This window comes from Hypanus sabinus, chromosome 7 (genome assembly GCF_030144855.1).
Source record: "Hypanus sabinus isolate sHypSab1 chromosome 7, sHypSab1.hap1, whole genome shotgun sequence".
Lineage (NCBI taxonomy): Eukaryota > Metazoa > Chordata > Chondrichthyes > Myliobatiformes > Dasyatidae > Hypanus > Hypanus sabinus.
Window position 1 is genome coordinate 22,822,604 of NC_082712.1, and position 22,585 is coordinate 22,845,188.

General features: G+C 40.8%; 1 protein-coding gene across 3 annotated transcripts in view; it reads left to right on the forward strand.

Moving 5' to 3' along the window:
- The window catches only part of wdr17 (WD repeat domain 17), a 162,445-nt gene that overhangs the window by 105,001 nt on the left and 34,859 nt on the right, over positions 1–22,585 (forward strand). For all 3 annotated transcript variants that reach the window (XM_059974293.1, XM_059974295.1, XM_059974292.1), the window contains 3 exons: positions 5,942–6,081; positions 11,402–11,513; positions 20,212–20,353. In XM_059974293.1, coding sequence (XP_059830276.1) covers positions 5,942–6,081; positions 11,402–11,513; positions 20,212–20,353 — 394 coding nt within the window. The remainder of the gene's footprint in view (positions 1–5,941; positions 6,082–11,401; positions 11,514–20,211; positions 20,354–22,585) is intronic.

Consider the following 22,585-nt stretch of genomic DNA (forward strand, 5'->3'; position numbering starts at 1 on the left):
AGCAGTAAATGTAGTGTATATGGATTTCAGCAAGGCATTTGATAAGCTACCCCATGCAAGGCTTATTGAGAATGTAAGGAGCCATCGGCTCCAAGGGGACATTGCTTTGTTGATCCAGAACTGGCTTGCCCACAGAAGGCAAAGAGTGGTTTTAGATGGGTCATATTCTGCATGGAGGTCGGTGACTAGTGGTGTGCCTCAGGGATCTGGTCTGAGATCCTTACTGTTCATGATTTTTATAAATGACCTGGATGAGGAAGTGGAGGGATGGATTAGTAAGTTTGCTGGTGACACAAAGGTTGGAGGTGTTGTGGCTAGTGTGAAAGTCTGTCAGAAGTTACAGTGGGATATTGATCTAATGCAAAAATGGGCTGAGAAGAGGCAGATGGAGTTCCACCTAGATAAGTGTGAGGTGGTTCATTTTGGTAGGTCAAATATGATGACAGAATATAGTATTAATGGTAAGACACTTGGCAGTGTGGAGGGTCAGAGGGATCTTGCTGTCCCAGTCCATAGGACACTCAAAGCAGCTGTGCAGGTTGATGCTGTGGTTAAGTAGGCATATGGTGTATTGGCCTTCATTAACCAGAATTTAGGAGCTGAGAGGTAATGTTGCAGCTATATAGGACCCTGGTTAGACCCCACTTGGATTACTGTCCTCAGTTCTGGTTGCCTCACTACAAGAAGGATGTGGAAGCCATAAAAATGGTGTAGAGGATATTTACAAGGATGTTGCCTGTATTGGGGAGCATGCCTTATGAAAACGGGTTAAGTGAACTCAGCCTTTTCTCCTTAGAGTGACGCAGGACGAGAGGTGACCTGATAGAGGTGTATAAGATGATGAGAGGCATTAATCATGCGGATAGTCAGAGGCTCTTGCCACGGGTGAAATGGTTGCCTCCAAAGGACACAGGTTTAAGGTGCTGGGGAGTAGGTACAGAGGAGATGTCAGGGGTAAGTTTTTTACTCAGAAAGTGGTGAGTGCGTGGAGTGGGCTGCCAGCAGCGATGGTGGAAGCGGATACAATAGGGTCTTTTAAGAGACTTTTGGATAGGTACATGGAGCTTAGAAAAATAGAGGGTTTTGGGAAGTCTAGTAATTTCTAAGGTGGGGACACGTTTGGCACAACTTTGTAGGCCGAAGGGCATGTATTGTGCTGTAGGTTTTCTATGCTTCTATAACTCTCCTAAACACACTCCAGACAACCAAAATGAATGTTAATCCACATTATCTGGTTTTTCAATCAACAGCTGCAGGAACCTATTTTCCAGAGCTGCATTTTAAATTTAACCTACAGTCCACATTCAGGTTAAAGATTGGTGGATGAAGTTAGTTGCTGAAGTTAATATTTTGCTATACACCCTAAGTCCAGAATATGCTCCAACACAGCCAAATATAAACGATCAAATGGGCTCCTCCATCAATACTGATATTGTGGGTTTAATATTGTTTAAATTCAGTCTGGAGAAGTGTGAAGTGATATATTTTGGAAGGTGATGCACCATCAATAACTCTCGGAGTCGTGAGACGAGATATAGGCTTTTATTCGCTGGAAGAGAGCAGTCAGCAGCAAGAGATCCCCACTCGACATCCTGGAGACTGAGGGAGGAGCCGTGCTTCCAATCGCCTTTATACCGGGGTCTATGGGAGGAGCCACAGGAGCAGTCAGCAGGGGGGCGTGTCCAGACAGGTATATGTACTTCACCACAAAAGGTCAAACTTTCAGGCAGAGTACAAGGTTCATGGCAGGATTCTTAGCAGCATTGAAGAATAAAGGGATCCAAGTACAATGATCCCTCAGAGATGCAGTGCACGTTGATGGGGTGGTTAAGAAGGTGAATAGTGTGATAGCTTTCCTTAGTTGGGAGACTGAGTTCAAGGTATGTAATGTAATGTTGCAGCTCTATAAAACTGGTTTGACCAATATTCGAGTATTGCGTTCAGTTCTAGTTGCTTTATTGTAGGGGATTTACCAGGATGATGCCTGGATTAGAGAGCATGTTTTTCGAGGAAAGGTTAAGTGAGCTATGTTTTTTCCAAGGAGGATGAGAGGAGACTTGATAGGGGTGTATAAGATTATAAGGAGCATAGATACAGAGGGTAGCTCATACCATTTTCCCAGGGCAGCAATGGCTATTACTGGAGGACAAGATGAGTGGAGGAAGGTTTAGGGGAGATGTCAGAAGTAGGTGTTTTCCTTTACACAGAGAGTGGTGGATGCCTGGAATGTACAAGAATGGGTGGTGGTAGAGGCTGATACAACAGGGAAATTCGATAGTCACATCGATGGAAAACAAATGGAGGGTCTGTGCAGAAGAGAATGGTTAGACTGATCATGGAGTAGGTTTAAAGTTGGCACAATATCGTGAGCCAAAGGGCCCATATTGTGTTGTATTATTCTTTGTTCTATTTCCAAAGAAAATCACTAAGAGGTAATTAATTTGTATTTATCCAGAACATAAAGCACGCACTATTAGTTAATCATCCAGAGGCCTAGATTATTTGTCCAGATATGGAATCCAGTTTGGGATAGTGGTGGATGTTGGTAGCTCGGGTTGAGGCGTTTGATGTTGTGGTGTTTGCCGAGCTGGGCAATTGGCTTGCAGATGTTTTATCACCAGTCAAGGTGACGTCCTCAGTGCACAGTTGTTGGTGTTTCTCTCTGCGAGTGCTGATTTATATGGCATTTAAATTGAAATGGACACCATCTATGAACCTCTAAGAGCCAAAGAAACACAAGCCAATGGGATTCAAAGGTCAACTGAAGGGGTAGCCAATCAGGACGGAGGCAAGCGAACAGGGTGTGGTGGGGGGGGGGGGGGTATATAAATGCAAGCACTCCCAGAGAGAAACATCAACAACAGAACACTGAGAATGTCTCCTTGACTGGTAATGAAATGACTGCAGCTAATTGCCAAGCTCGGCAAACACCACATCATATGAAATCCAGTCACAACATGACAGTTAACTGAATTGAAATTTAGTTAACAAGTTTAGACTGAAGAACTGCTATCAGTAAAATTGACAGTGAAAATAAAAGGTTGCTGTAAGAAACGTAGATGGTTCATTAAGGAAGAAAAATTACTCTTCTTAACTATATCTAGCACCATATCCACAGATATTTAATGCTAAATGCTTTCTGAGATAATTTAATGAACCAGACAACATTGCATGCTGTTAGGGATAGGCAGTAAATGTTTGCCTTGTCATCTAAAGGCCAAACATCCTGTGAACTAATAGGTCAAAAAATTAAACAAAGTTAAAAAATGACAGTTTTAAGTTGCTAGATAAATTTCTTTAATCAGTACAGTATTGATTAGTTTGATCCTACAGTTACAGCAGTTTTCTCTTTCAAGTAATCCAGGTAAGGTTGATTGTAAATCAATTGAATGTCACAAAATAATTAAAAAAAACAACTTTTGTTTGTATAAACTGTCAAGTTCAGTGAATAGATATACTGAAACATAAAGCAGTACAAAACAGCAATTGGCCCTTCAACTCATAATCTCTGCTGACTGTGATTCAAAACTGAACTAATTCCATCTGCTTGCAAAAAATCCATCTGCTTCCAATCCCCGTCTGTTCACGTGCCTGTCTAAATGTCAGTATGTTCTTCCACCACCCCCCTCAGGTACTTTTCTCTCTGTAAAAACAAAGCAGGGGGCTATAAGACATAGGAGCAGAATTGAATGCTGCTGAAGGGTCTCAGCCCAAAATGTCGACTGTACTCTTTTCCGTAGATGCTGCCTGGTCTGCTGAGTTCCTCCAGAACTTTATGTGTGTTGCTTGGATTTCCAGCATTTGCAGATTTTCTCTTGTTTGAGAGCGGAATCAGATCATTCGGCCCATCAAGTGCTCCGCCATTTCATCATGGCTGATCGATTTCCCTTTCAACTCCATTCACCTGCCTTGTGCCCATAACCTTTCATGCCCTGACTAATCAAGAACCCATGAACCTCTGCCTTGAATGTATTGTGACTTGGCCTCCTCAGGTGCATTTGGCAACAAATTCCACAGACTCGCCACCCTAAATAGACGTTCTAAATAGACATTCCTCTATTTTGAGGCTGTGCCCTCTGGCCCTGGACTTCCACCACCAAATAGAACATCCTCTTCACATCCACTCTATCTAGACCTTCAACATTCAATAGTTTTTAATGAGAACCCTACCCCCCCCCTCTTCTGAATTCCCGCAAGTACAGGCCCAGAACCTTCTATCACTACTCGCACGATAACCCTTTCATTCCTGAAAACATACCCGTGAACCCTGTTCAATGTCAACACTTCCTTTATTAAATAAGGGGCCCAAAACTGCTTACTTGCCTTGTAAATCTCCCTTAAACATTCCCCCTCTCAGCTTAAAGCTACCCACTTTGGTATTTAGCTTTTCTACCCTCTGAAAAAGAATCTATCTTTACAATAGCACCATTTAGACAAATGGTGCAGGGGATCAATGGATATAACCCAAGTGTAGACAGATAGAACTAATTGAAATTGCCATAGACAGGGTGGGCCAAATGGACTCTTCCTATGTTGTACTGTTCCTCCTACAATTTTAATCCTTTTCTGATTTCATAGAATATAGAAATCTACAGTATATTACAGGCCCCTCGCCCCACAATGTTGTGCTGACCATGTAACCTACTCTAGAAACTGCCTAGAATTTCCCTAGCACTTAGCCCTCTATTTAAGCTCCATGTACTTATCTAAGAGGCTCTTAAAAGACCCTATCGCATCCACCTTCACCACCACCGAAGGCAGTTCATTCCACGCACTCATCGCTCTCTGTGTGGAAAAACTTATCCCTGACATCCCCTCAGTACCTATTTCCAAGCACATTAAAACTATGCTCCCTTCATGTATAGCTGTCAAATCACCAATGCTTCAAAGTAAACAGTGTAGGTTCATCCAACCTCTCTTTAAATTGAGTACTTTCTAATCTAGGCAACAACATGCTGGTAAGTCTCCTCCACACCATCTTCCTGGAGGTGAACTGAACACATGTAATGGGTGGGTGGGCATTGAGAGGAAGCAGAGACAGCTCGTTTTGCTGCATGCTATGTTGATGCTGGAATGTGGTGGCAATACATTTTGGCTGCCACCCCCCACCCCCTCCAGCACACCCTTAGGTTGCGTTGGTTCTTAATGCAAACGATGCATTTCACTGTCTGTTTCGACGTACATGTGATAAATAATCAGAATCTGAAGTGTGGCCTAACCCATGGGTTACACTGCTGCAGCTGAACAGGCAGTGGAAATTACCGAAAGAAGGCCATAAGACATGGCAGCAGAATTAGGCCATTCAGCCCATTGACTCCCCTCTGCCATTCCATCATGGCTGATCCCGGATCCCTCTCAACCCCACACACCCGCTCCTCGATCCCCTGACCGATCAGGAAACTATGAACTTCCACCCTTAAGTATATGCATGGATTTGCCCTTCCCCACAGTCTGTGGCAGGGCATTCCACAGATTCACTACTCTCTGGGGGGAAAAATCCTCCCTACCTCTGTTCTAAAACAACACCCCTCAAATTTGAGGCTGTGCCCTGTAGTTCTGGATTCCTCACCGTAGGATAGATCCACTCTATTTAATCCTTTCAGTATGCTGTAGGTTTCAATGAGATCCCCACAAATTTCTTTTTGGCCCAAAGCTGCCAAATGTTAACCCCTTCATTGCTGGAATTATTCTCAAGAAAGAAGGACTGTATTTACTGAAGAAGAAATACTTGTTTAAAAATGAAGTGTGAGAATTTCAAGTTGAATAGTGTATACACTCTCTGATATTAAATTGAGCCATGGAACCATTGAAGGAATAACTCAGAGCATTGATTCTCTAGCATATTGTGCTAGGTGGAGAATGTGCTATTAGTTTCAGAAGACATTTTCCCTGTAAAAATGAACCCGAAATAAGTTTGCTCCCTCCTTTGCTATGTTTGCAGCTTGCAATGTCGAGCCTGATCCGTGGAAACGAGCTGGAGTTGGCAGTCTGCGTTGGAACGGTGCTGGGAGAGAGTGCCATGCCCATTACTAACTATGTCCTGGAGCTTCTGGCCCGGAAGTGTATGTTAGCAACAACATGGTGAGTTCACACTCTAACTTAAAATAGCACAGATATGATGTGGCACTTCAGTAGGAACATAGTAAATTTCTGCTTAATCAGTCCGCAGCTCTTTACAAACTTGCAATAGAATATGCTTTTGCTACTTTGGCAGCCGGCCTATTCCAGTTCATCATATGCTGTATATTAGATACATACATAGTGGCCATTTTATTAGGTACCTCCTGCATCTAATAAACTGGTCACTGACTGTATGTTCATAGTCTTCTGCTGCTGTGGCCCATCTGCTCCAAGGTTGAATGTTTTGTGCATTCAGAGATGCTCTTCTGCACACCACTGTTGTAACGTGTGGTCATTTGAGTTACAGTCGCCTTCCTGTCATCTTGAAACATTCTGGCCCTTCTCCTCTGCCCTCTTCCATGAACAAGGCATTTTTGCCCACAGAACAGCTGCTCATTGGCTGCCTTTTGTTTGTTGTACTATTCTCTGTAAAATCGAGACTGTGGTAGGCAAACCACCCTATCTGGCACCAACAATCATTCCAAGGTCAAAGTCATTTACAGTGCCTATAAAACATATTCACCCCCACCTTGGAAGTTTTCATGTTTTTGAATTCTTGATCAGTGAGGGTGTCAAAGGTTACGGTAATTCTGACATTGTACCAGATGACTGGAAAATTGCAAATGTTGCTCCGCTATTTAATAAGGGTGGGGGTGGGGGATAGCATAAATGAAAATGTAGACCTGTTAGCCTGACATCAGTGTTTGGGAAGTTGTTGGAATCAATTGTTAGGGATGAGATTATGGAACACCTGGAGGCACATCACAAGATAGGCCAAAGCCAGCATGGTTTCCTGAAAGGAAAGTCCTGCCTGACTAACCTACTGCAATTTTTTGAGGAAATTATAAGCAAGGTAGACAAAGGAGATGCGGTAGATGTGCTGTACTTGAATTTTCAGTAGGCCTTTGACAAGGTGCCACATATGAAACTGCTTAGCAAGATAAGAGCCCATGGAATTACAGGGGAGTTACGAGCATGGATGGAGCATTGGCTGATCGGCAGAAAACAGAGAGTGGAAATAAAGGGATCCTATTCTGGCTGGCTGCCGGTTACCAGTGGAGTTCCACAGAGGTCGGTGTTAGGACTGCTGCTTATTACGATATATGTGAATGATTTGGATTATGGGATTAATGGATTTGTGGCTAAATTTGCTGATGATACAAAGATAGGTGGAGGAGCAGGTAGTGTTGAGGAAACAGAGAGCCTGCAGAGAGACTTAGATAGTTTAGGCAATGGGCAAAGAAGTGGCAAATGGAGTACAATGTTGGAAAGTGTATGGTCATGCACTTTAGTGGAAGAAGTGAACTGGCAGAATATTATTTAGATGGAGAGAGAATTCAAAATGCAGAGATGCAAAGGGACTTGGGAGTCCTTGTGCAGGATACCATAAAGGTTAACTTGCAGGTTGAATCAGTGGTGAAGAAGACAAATGCATTGTTGACATTCATTTCTAGAGATATAGAATATGAGAGCAGGGATGTGATGTTGCGGCTCTTTAAGGCACTCATGAGACCACACTTGGAGTAGTTTTGCGCTCCTTATTTTGGAAAGGATATACTGATATTGGAGAGGGTTCAGAGAAGATTCACGAGAATGATTCCAGGAATGAAAGAGTTACCATATGAGGAATGTCTGGCAGCTTTTGGGCTGTATTCCCTGCAGTGCAGGAGAATGAGGGGGGAATCTCATAGAGACATTCCAAATGTTAAAAGGCTTGAACAGAGTAGATACGGCAAAGTTATTTCCCATGGTAGGGGAATCTAGGACAAGAGGGCACGACTTCAGGATTGAAGAATGTCCATTTAGAACAGAGAGGTGAAGAAATTACTTTAGTCAGAGGGTAGTAAATCTGTGGAATTTGCTGCCATGAGCGACTGTGGAGACCAAGGCACTGTGTGCATTTAAGACAGAGATAGATATGTTCTTGATTAACCAGGGCATTAAAGGGTTTGTGGGGAAGGCAGGGGAGTGGAGATGATTGGAAGAATTGGATCAGCTCATGATTGAATGGCAGAGCAGACTTGATGGGCCAAATGGCCTACTTCTGCTCCTATATCTTATTGTCCAAGACAGATGACTGGAGATGAGAGGGATAATAAATCAGACATGATGGAATAGCAGAGCAGACTCAATGGCCCAAATGGCCTAATTCTGTTCATGGCAATGGACCATGAGTATTGGAGTTTCTCAGTGCTGCACTGACCCTCATTTGTCTTCCTCGAGTTCCCTCTCCCTGGGTTTCCAGCCTCTACATGGCATTCTTCTTTGTGTCTTGTGCTGTCTCAAAGCACTTTTTTTTTTGTTTCTTTCCACGATTGTAATGTGTGAATGGCTAGCAATTAAACCTTGCAAAAATGAGACAAGTGAACATATCATTTGTCTTTCTGAGCATTTGCAGGAGTTCAGCACTCTGAGATCCGCTGAGGAGCTCTACATAATTAATTTCCCTTTGAAGTGCTGCACAAGAACACACGGGAACCTTCAGCCATAAACCTGCACGCTCTCCAAAGCATAGTGCAAAGTCGTCACCTCTACTGGCTCATGTTTTTACTTGCCACTTTAATGCTTGCAGTACCCTTGGTTATTTGTTGTACGTTTCACCTGTGCTGTCAGTTTGAAAGAAACCACAATTTTTATTTACTACATTTCTTGTATTTATTTCCTGCATTCAGCTTTCCATTTGTTGGACACAGGTATTGTTGCTGCTGTTGAAGGTGTAATTGTAGATTTTGATTTTGTTCATTCAACCACTGATCTCATGTTGAATACCTGCTGCTGCATTAGTGTGGCGCTGGCCCTGTCTTTAGTGTGGTGCCTAGATCTCCTGGTGCAAAGCTACAGGAATGTGTATTAGGAACAGAGGTGGCCAGTCAAGCCTGCTCACATCATCATCATGGAGTCACAGAGTCATACAGGAAAGAAACAGGCCCTTTGGCTCAGTGAGTCGACATTACAATGTGTGGCTTCAGTAGACTGTGAGGAAGTCAGATTTCAGACTTAGATGGACATTATATAAACCAGCTGAGATTCATGGCATGGTAATCAATATTAAATGATGGCGAATATAAGAAAACCGGGATGAGGAAAGCCATTCGGCCCCTTAAACCTGCCCTATCATTCAGTATGTCTCCTTCCCTGTGGCAGTTCCACATGAACCTTAATTCCATTATCATTCAAATATGCCTCTGCTTCCTCTTTATGCCAGAGGCCTCCCTTCCACAACCCACCAGAGTAAAGAATTTCAGAGATCTGCCACCATCCAAGAGAAGTTCCTGTACAGCCATCCACCTGTTCAAGCTTCAGCCAGTAATGGACACAGCTACAAATCTACCCTGTTGTGCCTTTGTACGTTTCATAGGTCACCTCTCATTTTTCTAAACTCTCAATAATATTGACCTGATTTCTTTGGCCATTTATGACCTGACAACACTCTCATCTCAAGAATGAGGTCAATTTTCAACTGCCGATTATGTCAATATATCTCAAATTTAAGGGTCAAAATTGTATAACTGTATGCCAGGTGTGACCTCACCAGTACCCTGTATAATTGTAACAACACTTCCCTATTTCTGAACACCAGCACTCTTACAGTGAGGGCCATGAAGTACATAGTCACTGTCACGGGTACAAACTCGTGCATGAGACTATTTAATGATATATTATCATAATTTAATCATGATTACCTTGTATTATGGCTAATACAAAGGGACATAAGGTAATTGAAGGTTACTTAAGGTATAGGAGGGATGTCAGAAGTAAGTTTGCTGCACAGAGAGTGGTGGATGCATGGAATGCCCTGCCAGAGGTGTTAGTAGAGGCTGTTATTTCAGGGGCATTTAAGAATCTCTTAAATAGGCACATGAATGAGAGAAAAATGGAGGGTTATGTCAGAGGGAATTAATCTTGGGGTAGCTTAGAAGGTTGGCACAATAATGTGAGCCATAGTATTCTATGTTCTTTGTATTTAAATACCCCAGTTGTGGTGGGATTTGATGGAGAGTCCTTCAGGGACACAATTAACCAAGTTTTCAATATACATTCCTGTCAGTTCCATCACTGCACAAGCCCCATGAATTTCTTGAGTGCTTTCTTGCACAGAAGTTAATTTGTGTGTGGAGATGTTCAATGTTGATATGAAGGAACTGTAATAATTGCCTGCTCTGCAGAGGGTGAAATCACTCTCTGTGAAGTTTGCACTGATTGTATCCACTACATCTGTATAGAATTCCTAGGTGTGTGTTACAGATGTTCTTATGTCATCCATTTAATGTAAATTAATTTAACTCATTTGTTAATTTAATTTAACAAATTCAGAACGTGTTATTTTGCAGATATCTCCAGAGGTATGCTGTACGTGCAGTGGGTCGACACAGCCCGAGAACATGATATATGTGTTAACCTATCAAACATACTCGCCAAGCATTTGTCCACGAGAACAAGCAGGTTCTCCCAGTGGCCACCCATTTCCCATTGCCATTCCGATATGTCCATCCATGGCCTCCTACACTATCGTGATGAGCCCACACTTAGGTTGGGGGAACACCACCTTATATTCCATTTTGGTAGCCTCCAACCTGATGGCATGAACATTGATTTCTCAAATTTCCAGTAATGCCTCCACTGCCCCCCCCCACTTCAACATTTCCCATCCCCTTGCCCCTCTCTTATGTCATCTCCTGCCCACAAATACCTCCCTCTGGTGCTCCTCCCACCCCCTTGTGTGTTGCTCAAGATCTCCAGCATTTGCAGAATCTCTTGTGTCTTCCTCAAAACCTTCTTTATCAACCATATTATTTTCATTTTCAGCAATGTCTTCTCAGTGGTTGTGAGTGAAATGCTCGGATTTGGTTCCAGTTTTTTAAGATGCTTTATTCAAAATGCTATTCAAGGAGAAGATGGCGCCATTAAGTGGCGACTTCTTGTGAGCAGCTCCAATGGAAGTCATCAAATATTCCCATTTAGGACAACTACAGCTGAAATCCACAGTGACACACATGGGTACTTCAGTAAGCAGTATCGCTGTAAGATGTTTAAAAAAATCTATCGATACAATGAACCCATAAACACTTTCTCAGTATTTACCCTCTCTTTTACACTAATTAGTTAATTTATTTTTTATATATACTTTTTATTGTCATTTATAGTTTTTATTACAACTCAATTTTCTGCTGCAACACAACAACGAATTTCATGACAAGTGCCAGTGATATTAAACCGGATTCTGATTCTACATTGTTTTCTTGAAAAGACCTGCTTAATTACCATGACTTCTTTTGCGTAGGGACCTTGCGGCTGATCTGCTGACCATGATCCCCGACAGCGAGCTGCTGTTGGTCAAACTCTGTGCATTTTACGCTGGAGCGACTGCAGAAGTGAATGATCTTCGCGAGAAGGTAAAGCTCGCCAATCGCAAGGGCAAATTTACAACTTGTTTTCCCATAAAAATACTATGAATGCTAGAAGTGGAACACATCCCCAGCAGAAGTATTTACAAACGGAATGTAGAACATGTTGGCATGGCAACAAGCCCTTTAGGCCACGCGGGTGTGCTGAGCTAACTAAGATCAGATCAGGTTAATTTATCACACGTACGTCAAAACATACAGTGAAATACGTCATTTGCGCGAACAATCAACATAACCCAAGGATGTGCTGGGGGCAGACCACAAGTGTTGCCACACATTCCAGCAGCAACGTAGACACACACATTGTTCAGCAGAACAAATATAAGCACCAACAAGAACACAATGCTGAAACAAGTCCTTTTTGTTCTCTTTTGTAGCTTCATAAACTAATCGGGGAAAAAATATACGGGAGCTGGGAGATGTGTGTCTACTCCGTTTTATATTTAGTGAGGCACACAAATATGACATGATGGTGTAATAACGTATGCCATTCACGTACTTTTACATTATAACCTGTAATGCATTCTGTCAACAACAAAGGATGCTGAATCAAACAATATAATTACAATATTGCTAAAATATTGCTGAAATTTTAAATACACAACACTCCTCCCTGCTTGGCTATAAACTCCTAGTCTATATATATGTAGACACAGAATGGTATGTAATACAACTACTATTTAGACATGCACTGCATGGTAAATTTTAAATTGCCCCATTTAGGCCTTGTGGGATAATGTCTTTCCTAACAAGGAAGGACACTCTGTCTGGCTGGTGAGACTTGTGGCTGTGAAACAATCTCAGGTTCTAGGGCCTCCTGCATGATAGTTGTAGGAGTTGTCTCCGGGAATGCAGGAAGTGATTCTGACAGCTTTGGACAACTTTCTTCTCCAACAATTCACTCTGCATTCCTCAAGTGAACGATGTGTCATCTCCAGATGACATCAGATACAATCTCCTCTTTTGATTACCTCTGTAGTCCCTCACACATTGAAACTCTTTTGTTGAGAAGCCCTCAATGGTCTCAAATGTTCGTCCTGTAAAGTCCTTCTGAGATTGAGTTTGAGGAGATCCAAGAGTAGCACAAGGGATGATCCAGGAACAGCACAGCTGCTGAGTTGTAGGGTGTGGAGTGTGCGGCATTGCATTATGCGAGGAGGAAATTAACGACTCTGGTTCAGTGTTAGTGGATGTAGTGTACTCTGCTGACATTACTTGGAGTGCATTCTTTTGACTCTGGACAAACCTTTCTATCAAGCCGTTTGTAGTTTGTGGTGTGATGTAGATGTAATATTCCATTAATTTTCAGGAATAACGGAAACTGTGCTGGCACAAGCTGTGGACAGTAGCCGCTTACTAAATGTCCTGGAACACCAGTCCTTGAGAAGAGGCTTCTCATAACATCAAGTGTCTGGGAGGCTGTAGTGGAGGCTTTGGGGTCAGCTCTGGCTACTTTGTAGCTACATCCACTGCTACCAAGAAGTTTGTGCTGATGAATGGTCAGACAAAATCCACATGAATCCTCTGCCAGGGCAATACAGGCCATTCCCAGGGATGGCAAGGCTCTCCTCGTGGCATCTTCTGGACATGTTAGTATTCCAAAAAGTGCATGGCAAATTGCTCGATCTATTGATTTATTCCTATCCCAGGCCACAAGACAAAGCTTCAACCCAACGATTCCATTGTGACCACTCATAGATAACTGGCACATAGCTTCAGCTCTCAGCCTGGATGATGCAATAATTCTCAAACACCACATAAGGCAATGCCATCAAGGTCAAATTCATCCTGGTAATGGAAAGATTGGGCCAACTGGAGTTTCTGCTGCACATTTAAACTATTTTTGGTGGCCATGTAGACTAGAGACAGTGTGAGGTCTTTTCTGACTTCCTTTTGGATCATTTCTGTTATAATAGGGAGACTTACGATTTGCAATAAGGAGAATACGTCAAGAGCAGTGCCCTCTTTTGTAAATTTTTCAGGTGTATCCTTTTCCAACAGTAAATGGGGCAATCTATCAGCATTTCCATGATTAATTGTCCTTTTGAATCTGATCTTGTAATTGTGTCCTTCAAGAAACAGATCCCATCTCTGCATTCCTGCTGTTGCTGTTATTGGTACACTCCTCTGTGCAATGAAAATGTCCTCCAATGGCTGATGAACAGTAATGAGGATAAAGGCTTTCCCATACAAAGACTCGTTGAAACATTTTACAGCCCAAAGCACTCAAGGCCTCTCTGTCAATATGTCTGTAATTTTTCTCTGCAGGAGTAAGGGAGCATGATGTAAAGGCAATGGGGGGTTCACTTCCTTCACTCATAACATGTGGCATGACAGTACCTATACCCCAAGATGAAGCATCACAGGCGAGATTCACTAGACAATGTGGATTATAATGTGTGAATACAGTGTCTGATGTCATAACTTCCTTTGCCTTTTGGAAAACCACCTCAAACTTACCATTTCTTCCCAATCTGTAGCAATAAGTTCAAGGGATGGAGCACAGTAGCCAGGTTTGGCAGAAGTCTGTTTTAGTTATTGACAAATCCTAAAAAGGACCACAGCCTTGAAAAGTCCTTTGGCCTTGGGGCATCCACCACTGCTTAAGTTTTCTCAGCACACTTGTGTAATGCTTGTGCAACAATGGTGTACCCAAAATAACTATTGCTTGGTTTAAAGAATTCACATTTGTTGTGTCATGCTCTGAGTCCATCATCTTCTAATCTTTTTAACACTACCTTGAGATTTTGGAAATTTTCCTTGCCAACCTTTTTGGCGATGATGGTGTTGTCCACGTAATACTGAGAGCCTGAGCAACCTTGCAGGACCTGGTCCATAGCTTTCTGCCAGAGTGCAAGTGCAAATACTACACCAAAAATAAGCCTATTATAGTGATAAAGCCCCTTGTGAGCATTTATGATGAGATACACTTTGGACTCTTCTTCCATCTCCATTGGTAGATAAGCTTCAGGTAAGTCCACTTTGCTGAAGTACTTCTCTCCAGAAAGGTTTGCAAAGATATCCTCTATCCTGGGCAGAGGGTTTTGAATTGCTTTCAGTATATAGTAGTATCTAGTATTGGTGGTAACCTTAAAATCTCTGCAGATCCTTACAAACCCATTCAGGCATTGCCCATGAACTCCAACCTTGGAAAGAATTCTTTCAGCTTCCGTGCAATCTAGTTCACTGGCTACTTTATCACAGATGTTATAAGGAACTGGATAGGCTCTGCAAAACCTGGGTGTGGCATTTTAATTTAACACTATTTTACCCTTGATATGTTTGAGTTTTCCAATATCATCCTTAAACACTGCTGTGGCATCGCCCAGTATCTTTTGTAATTGACTACTGCAGGGGATGTGGCATGCAAATGGTCGATGGATCTCCAATCAATTTGTAGTTGTCTCAGCTAATCTCCACTGCACGGTGGATGCTGGTTCTCCTGTTTATACCAAATACAAGCTCAATGCGGCTTGTTGATTGTTGTATTTCACTCTTATGAATGTCATTCCCAAAGGAGCTATTTTTCATCCAGTTTTTGGTTTGGATACCTGCAGGCTTCAGTTCAGTATCTTTGAAATGCCATCCAAACTCATTTTGTGGAATGACTCAAACAGCCGAGCCAGTATCCAATTCCATTTTAATTAATTTTCTGTTCTTTTCTGGCATAAGCCATATTGCTTGTCTCTTGTTAGCTTTCACATTTTAAATCTCAAGTCTACCTAGTCCTGTTTCATTATTATCATTATCAGATTTTTCATCAACAGCATGCATAAGTGTGCTCTTTTTGAAACTGCAACTGGACTTTTTATCATTTTCTCTCTACTGTGAGGCCCATTCACTTTTGTCTGCCTGACTTGCTCTTTGTATGTGTCCTCCTTCATTGCATTTTCTGCAAGTTTTGCCTTTAAATCCGCATTGGTCTGGTGTATGTGAGCCCCTGCCACAATGGTAACACAATTTGTTTGGCCAAGCAGGTTTTGGTTTAGATGTTGCAATTTTGTTCACACTCACTTTTATTTATGTCAGTAACTCAATTGTGACTCTATTTCCATTGAAACTGCGATTTCAACTGCTCTTTTATGAATTATGTGAATTATGCTTCAGTAAGGAGCTGATTTTGAATGCTTTCTTTTAAGATTCCAAAAACTGAACAGTCACTTAATGCATCATTAAGCCCATTACTGAGCTTGTACTGCTTAGACAATTTATTCAGTTCATCCGTGTACGTTGGGTTGAACTCCTACTGAAGGTCCTGAAGGTCAAACCAAGGTAGAACATACAAGGTAAATGGTAGGACAGTGAGGAGTGCAGTATTTTAACAGACGGATCTGGGAATACAGATACATAATTCCCTAAAAGTGGTGTCACAAGTAGATAGGGTCGTAAAGAGAGCTTTTGTTACATTGGCCTTTATAAATCAAAGTATTGAGTACAAGAGTTGGAATGTAATGGTGAGGTTGTATAAGACATTGGTGAGACCGAATTTGGAGTATTGTGTGCAGTTTTGGTCACCTAATTACAGGAAGGATATTAATAAGGACGAAAGAGTGCAGAGAAGGTTTACAGGGATGTTGCCGGGACTTGAGAAACTGAGTTACAGAGAAAGGTTGAATAGGTTAGGACTTTATTCCGTGGAGCGTAGGAGAATGAGGGGTGATTTGATAGAGGTGTATAAAATTATGATGGGTATAGACAGAGTGAATGCAAGCAGGCTTTTTCCACTGAGGCTAGGGGAGGAAAAAAAGAGGTCATGGGTTAAGGGTGAAGGGGGAAAAGTTTAAAGGGAACATTGGTGGGGGGGGGCTTCTTCACACAGCGAATGGTGGGAGTGTAGAATGAGCTGCCAGATGAAGTAGTAAATGCAGGCTCACTTTTGACATTTAAGAAAAAGTTAGACAGGTATATGGATGAGAGGGTTTGGAGGGATATGGCCCAGGTGCAGGTCAGTGGGACTAGGCAGAAAAATGGTTTGGCACAGCCAAGAAGGGCCAAAAAGCCTGTTTCTGTGCTGTAATGTTCTATGGTTCTATGGTTCTATTCCTTTTGATTTACTTATGAAACCTAAAACATTCTGCAATCAACAATAATTTCAATTCTAAGCGTTCTTGCATTACTTTCACTATATCAGCAAAGCTTATTTCAGCTGGTTTGGTTGGAGTAGTTAAACTGTGTACTTTCCCATCTATTGCATTCAGTAACAGTGGTACTCACTTCTCATTGGCTATTTCATTTGCTTCAAATTCTGCTCAATTCATTCATAATACAATATCTAGTTATCTGTTATGTAATCGAATGCAACTAATTTTCTGATGTTGCCAGCCATTTATGTGGTAAATGGCTGGTATGAACCTGTGAATTTTGTCCATTTTCTTCCTTTCCAGTAACTTGATTGTTTTTGTCCCCTTCCAAAGAAACATGTGCTGTGTTTTTTTTTACTTAACATTTCTCTCTCCCTTTGCAATGAAATAAAACCATTTTGCTGCACTTCAATAGGTAGGTAGTCATCTCAGGTTCATTACTGTTATGTTTCGTAACTCCATAAGTTAATTGACAGAAAAATGCAGGAGCTGGAAGATGCATGTCTACCTTGTCTCACTTTTAGTGAGGCATGCAGATATAATGTGGTGGTATAATGACATATGCCATTCACATACTTTTACATGTTAAATGTATTATGTAAAAAAACAAAGAATGCTTAATCAAACAATGCATTTACGGTATAACTCATATATCACTGAAATATTAAATGCACAATACTTTTCCTCACTCTCACCAACTCACACACAAAGGCAGCTGCTTAGGTCTCCAGCCAATTAAGGTCGTAATTAAAAGGCTATTTATCTAATTCCTTCTGCCTACGCAATGTCCATAGCCTTCCATTATCTGCACATTCATGTGCTCTTCAATGTTGCCCTGCCCTTTATTATGTTTATGGCTGACCTGCCCCAGGCCTTAAAACTTCTTCTGTGCCAGTTACTCAGAGTCTTCAATTCCCTGATCAAAAATCTGTGTACTTCCTCTTTAGTCCCAATTACCTCACATCCACAACCTATCAGGACAGCGAATTACTAGCATTCACCACCCTCACCAGTATGTTGATCTTACGCATCTCAATTTTAAATAAATTCCCCTTAATTATGTCCCCAATGCTTGAGGTTGAACATCTGACATGTCCCCATCCAGTCCTGATGAAGGGTCTCAGCTCAAATGTTAATGTTCATAGATGCTGCCTGACCTGCTGCATTCCTCTAGTATGTTGTATGTGTTGCTCCATATTTCCAATATCTCCTTCCTGTGTCAACATCTACCCCCCCCCCCCCAAGGATCTTGAATATCTCAACAACATCACCACTCAGTTTTCTGATCTTCAAAGGTCACTATGTAATTTCTTTAACCAATTATGATAGGACCAATCCTCTCCAGGAGCAGGCATGGACATAAAAAAAATCATTCAAAGACACAAGCAAGTCAAGCAGCAAATATGGAAGGAGAATCACATATAGCATTTTGGGTTGTAGTGCACTCGTCAGGACAAATAAGGAGAAAACAAGTTTGATACAATTCCAGAGAATTCGGAGAAGGGTGATGCACCATCAATAACTCTCTCAGAGACGTGAAGGCGAGATATCGGCTTTTATTGACTGGAAGAAAGAACAAGCAGTAGTTGACCACCATACTACATCCTGGAGACTGAGGCCCGGGATCAGGCCTCAATCGCCTTTATACCGGGGTCTGTGGGAGGAGCCACGGTCAGTGGGAGGGGTCACAAGAGCAGTCAGCAGGGGGCATGTCCAGACAGGTACATGTAGTTCACCACAAAGATGCACAGGATAACCATACAGATAATAGACCTGCTCCTTCACAAAGTAGAGACCAAAGTTCGATTCTAATTTCTGGTGCTGTCTGTGTGTAGCTTGCATGTTCTCCCAGTGTCTGCATAGGTTTCCTCTGGGTATTTTAGTTTCCTCCTACACACTTAAGACACATGGGCTGGTTGGTTACATGTATTAGTAGTAGTTGTCCATCGTGTCTGATGATGATAGGAGACCTGTGCAGGAGAGTTTTTAAAGTGGAAAAGCCATTGGACTGGGGGCAGTTCCCCTCTCTCAACCTCAGGTGTCTGGCTCTGGTAATTCGAACAAAAATCCCAAACTGGGATCTTCTTTGGTTGCAGTGATTGACCATGATGTATGCTGTGCCTTGTCATGCCCTTCGCTCTCTACAGAGCTTTGCAGAACCGCCTTCCTGGCTGTTGAATCTCATTGCTTTTTCAAAAAAATATTATTTATTTATTAAATTTTAGAAATTACAAAGAATAAATGTGGTAATAAAATAGTAAGAAAAATAATATTGACCCTCCCCCCTTCCCTTAACCCTACCCCCCTTAACCCTTATCTAAAAAAAGAAAAAAAAAAGGAAAGAAGAGAAGGATTGCCTGGATATCGGAGGATCCCCACATGCTCCATGGAGTTCAAAATAATTTTGATATTTATTTTTACTTTCCCCAATTACTATAATTTTATCTTCAAAGGACCTATGTATTTAATCCTATTTTTTGTAAGTATGGGAACCAAATTTTCAAAAATATATCATATTCATTTCTTAGATTATACGTAATTTTTGCAAGTGGAATACAACTATGTATTTCATTATTCCAACGATCCATAGTTAAATATAAATCAGATTCCCAAGTAACTGTGATAACTTTTTTGTTATTATGTCATTATACCACCACATTATATCTGCATGCCTCACTGAAAGTAAAATAAGGTAGACATGCATCTTCCAGCTCCTGCATTTTTCTGTCAATTAACTTATGGAGTTACGAAACATAACAGTGATGAACCTGAGATGACTACCTAACTATTGAAGTGCAGCAAAATGGTTTTATTTCATTGCAAAGGGAGAGAGAAATGTTAAGTAAAAAAAAAACACAGCACATGTTTCTTTGGAAGTGGACAAAAACAATCATATGTTGATCTCTTATGCCCAGGCCGATGGAGCTGATTTTGCATGCTAGGACAGACATGTCCCTGTCTCAGTGGGGTATGAGGCCATGGCTACCTTCACCTGGTTTTGCCCGCTTGTCTCATGCAAACAGCTACTTGGAGCCACAGGTGAGAGCAGAGTATCCAGTGGGGACCAAAGGTGAGCAAACCTCTCTAGAATGGACATGACAAGCAGGTTGATTATGTTGCCCCAAGTGTGTGGGTGAGTTGTTGAATCTTGAGGAAGAGAATGTGGAAAGGAAAATTGGGATTAGTGTAAATAGCAACCCATGAGTGAGATTGTGGCAAAGGAGTATGGCTGAATGATTCTGAAGAGGACAGGCCTGCAAACAAAATGTCAACACTGATTAGAAGGAGAGTGAAATCTTGGTTAAAGACTGAGGTGATCAATCAGTGACTACAACTGGTTAGAATCTGTTTTGATCCAGCTCAGGCAGCGTTACCTGGGGCAAAATTCAGCCTGTTGTAAGTATGTGACAGAGTGCTATTCAGCTTCAGCGGGATCAAATTTCAGAAACGGAGTTCGGTATGAATTTTGTAACTTATGTAGCACATGGGACTGATGGAAAATACCTACTCACTCTCCCCCATCTCTCTGAAGTACAGCCCCGTTCAATAATGTGTGTTGTTTCTGACCCCTACAATTCATGCATTTTGTAAAAATCCCTTCACAGTGTCACCTGCCAAGCACAGAGGAATGTTTGCAATTTGCGGAAATGTATCACAGTGAAGGGGACATATTCCAAGCTGTAAAATATTATTTATTGAGCCCTGTGCCGGAGAAAGCACTTCCTATTGGACTTCTCTACGTTAAAGGTACTTCTCTTGTTAATTGTTCTGCTTTGTGGATGCCTTACAGTGTTTTGTGGATTAGAATAATGTGTAGTATTGTGTTTTTTTATCTAATTAGGACAAAGTCATTTTTGTTTTAACATTTTTTCTAGGTTACAGGCCATTGATAAACCATATTAATTGTGCTGTTCTCATTCCTCTGAATATATGATGGATTGTCTCAATCTTATAATTATCTGGACTGCCAGAACAAACAATGATAAACACAAGGGGTCAATTATTTAGTCATAGACTCAGACTGCAGAGAAACAGGCCTGCTGACGAAGGGTCTCGGCCCGAAAAGTCAACAGTGCTTCTCCCTATAGATGCTGCCTGGCCTGCTGTGTTCCACCAGCATTTTGTGTGTGTTTTTGTTTGAATTTCCAGCATCTGCAGATTTCCTCGTGTTTGCGGACTCAATGACTCCTTGTTGGGGTGGGGGGGGGGGGGTACAAATTAGGACTGCAGTGAATAACAGTTTAATTTTCCTGGACCTAAGTACCTAGTTAGGACCAGAGGGCACTTTAGATCAGAGATGTGGAGGCATTTCTTGAACCAGAGAGTAGTGAATCTGTGATCCCATCATTCATCATCAGAGACAACCCCCAAAACAGAGATCATTCCCTCAGTACCCACACCACCAGGTTCAGGAACAGTTACTACAAAATATCAGGCTACAAAATAAATTGGGATAAAAGTGAAATTCTACCCCTTACTAAAGGAGATTATAGTCAATGTCGACTAATAACTCAATTTAGATGGCCAATAAATGGTATAAAATATTTAGGTATAAGAGTTGATAATGATATAAAGAATTTATATAAATTAAATTATTGACCATTATTGAAAAAAGTTCAAGAAGATCTTGATAAATGGATGACATTACCAATAACATTAGTAGACAGAGTAAATGCTGTAAAAATGAATATATTCCCTAGATTACAATATTTATTCCAAACACTACCAATACAATTACCGCAGAAGTTTTTTCAAGAGTTAAATAGATGTGTGAGGAAGTTCCTTTAGAAAGGTAAGATGTCAAGAATATCATTGGAAAAATTGACATGGAAATTTGACCTAGGAGGGCTACAACTTCCAAACTTTAAGAATTATTATAAAGCAAATCAACTTAGATTTATTGCATCTTTTTTTGATGTAGATAAACCGGCATGGATTAGAATAGAATTAGAGAAAATAGGAGAAAATATACCAGAAGATTTTATATATAAGTGGGAATCTAAATGGATAAGGGAAAAAAAAGAATCTACTCTATTAAAACATTTGATTGATTTATGGGATAAGATAAATGTTGATTATGAGATAAAGAAATCTTTATTAGCAAAGAGACCTTTAATTCAAAATAAACTTATTCCTTTAACAATGGATAACCAACTTTTATACAATTGGTTTCAAAAAAGGATTAGATATATAGGAGATTGTTTTGAAGGAGGTATATTAATGTCATTTGATCAATTAAAGAATAAATACAAAATATCAAACAACACTCTTTTTTGTTATTTCCAATTAAGGGCTTATTTAAGAGATAAATTGGGTCAAACAATGTTATTACCGACACCTAATGAAATAGAAACTTTAATTCAAAAAGGAAAAACTAAAAAAAATATTTCTTGTATGTATAGTTTGATTCAAAAACAGGCAATTAAACAAGGAATTCATAAGTCAAGACAAAAATGGGAAACTGATTTGAATATTAAAATTGAAGAAACAAGTTGGTCAAGACTATGCCTTGACAGTATGACAAATACAACAAATGTCCGGTTAAGATTAGTGCAATATAATTTTTTACATCAATTATATATTACACCACAAAAAATAAATAAATTAAACCCAAATGTATCTGATCAATGTTTCCGATGTAATCAAGAAATTGGTACATTTTTACACTCTACTTGGTCTTGTTTTAAAATTCAACCTTTTTGGACAAATTTAAGAATTTTATTGGAACAAATTATTGGAACACAACTTCCACATAATCCAATATTATTTTTCCTAGGCGATATTGAAGGGATAAAACCAAAATCCAAACTGAATAAATATCAGAAAGAATTTATAAAAATTGCATTGGCAGTAGCCAAAAAGGCTATTGCAGTTACTTGGAAATCGGATTCATACTTAAGTATAGTTGGTTGGAAGAATGAAATTTTTAGCTGCATTCCACTTGAAAAAATTACTTATAATTTAAGAGATAAATACGAA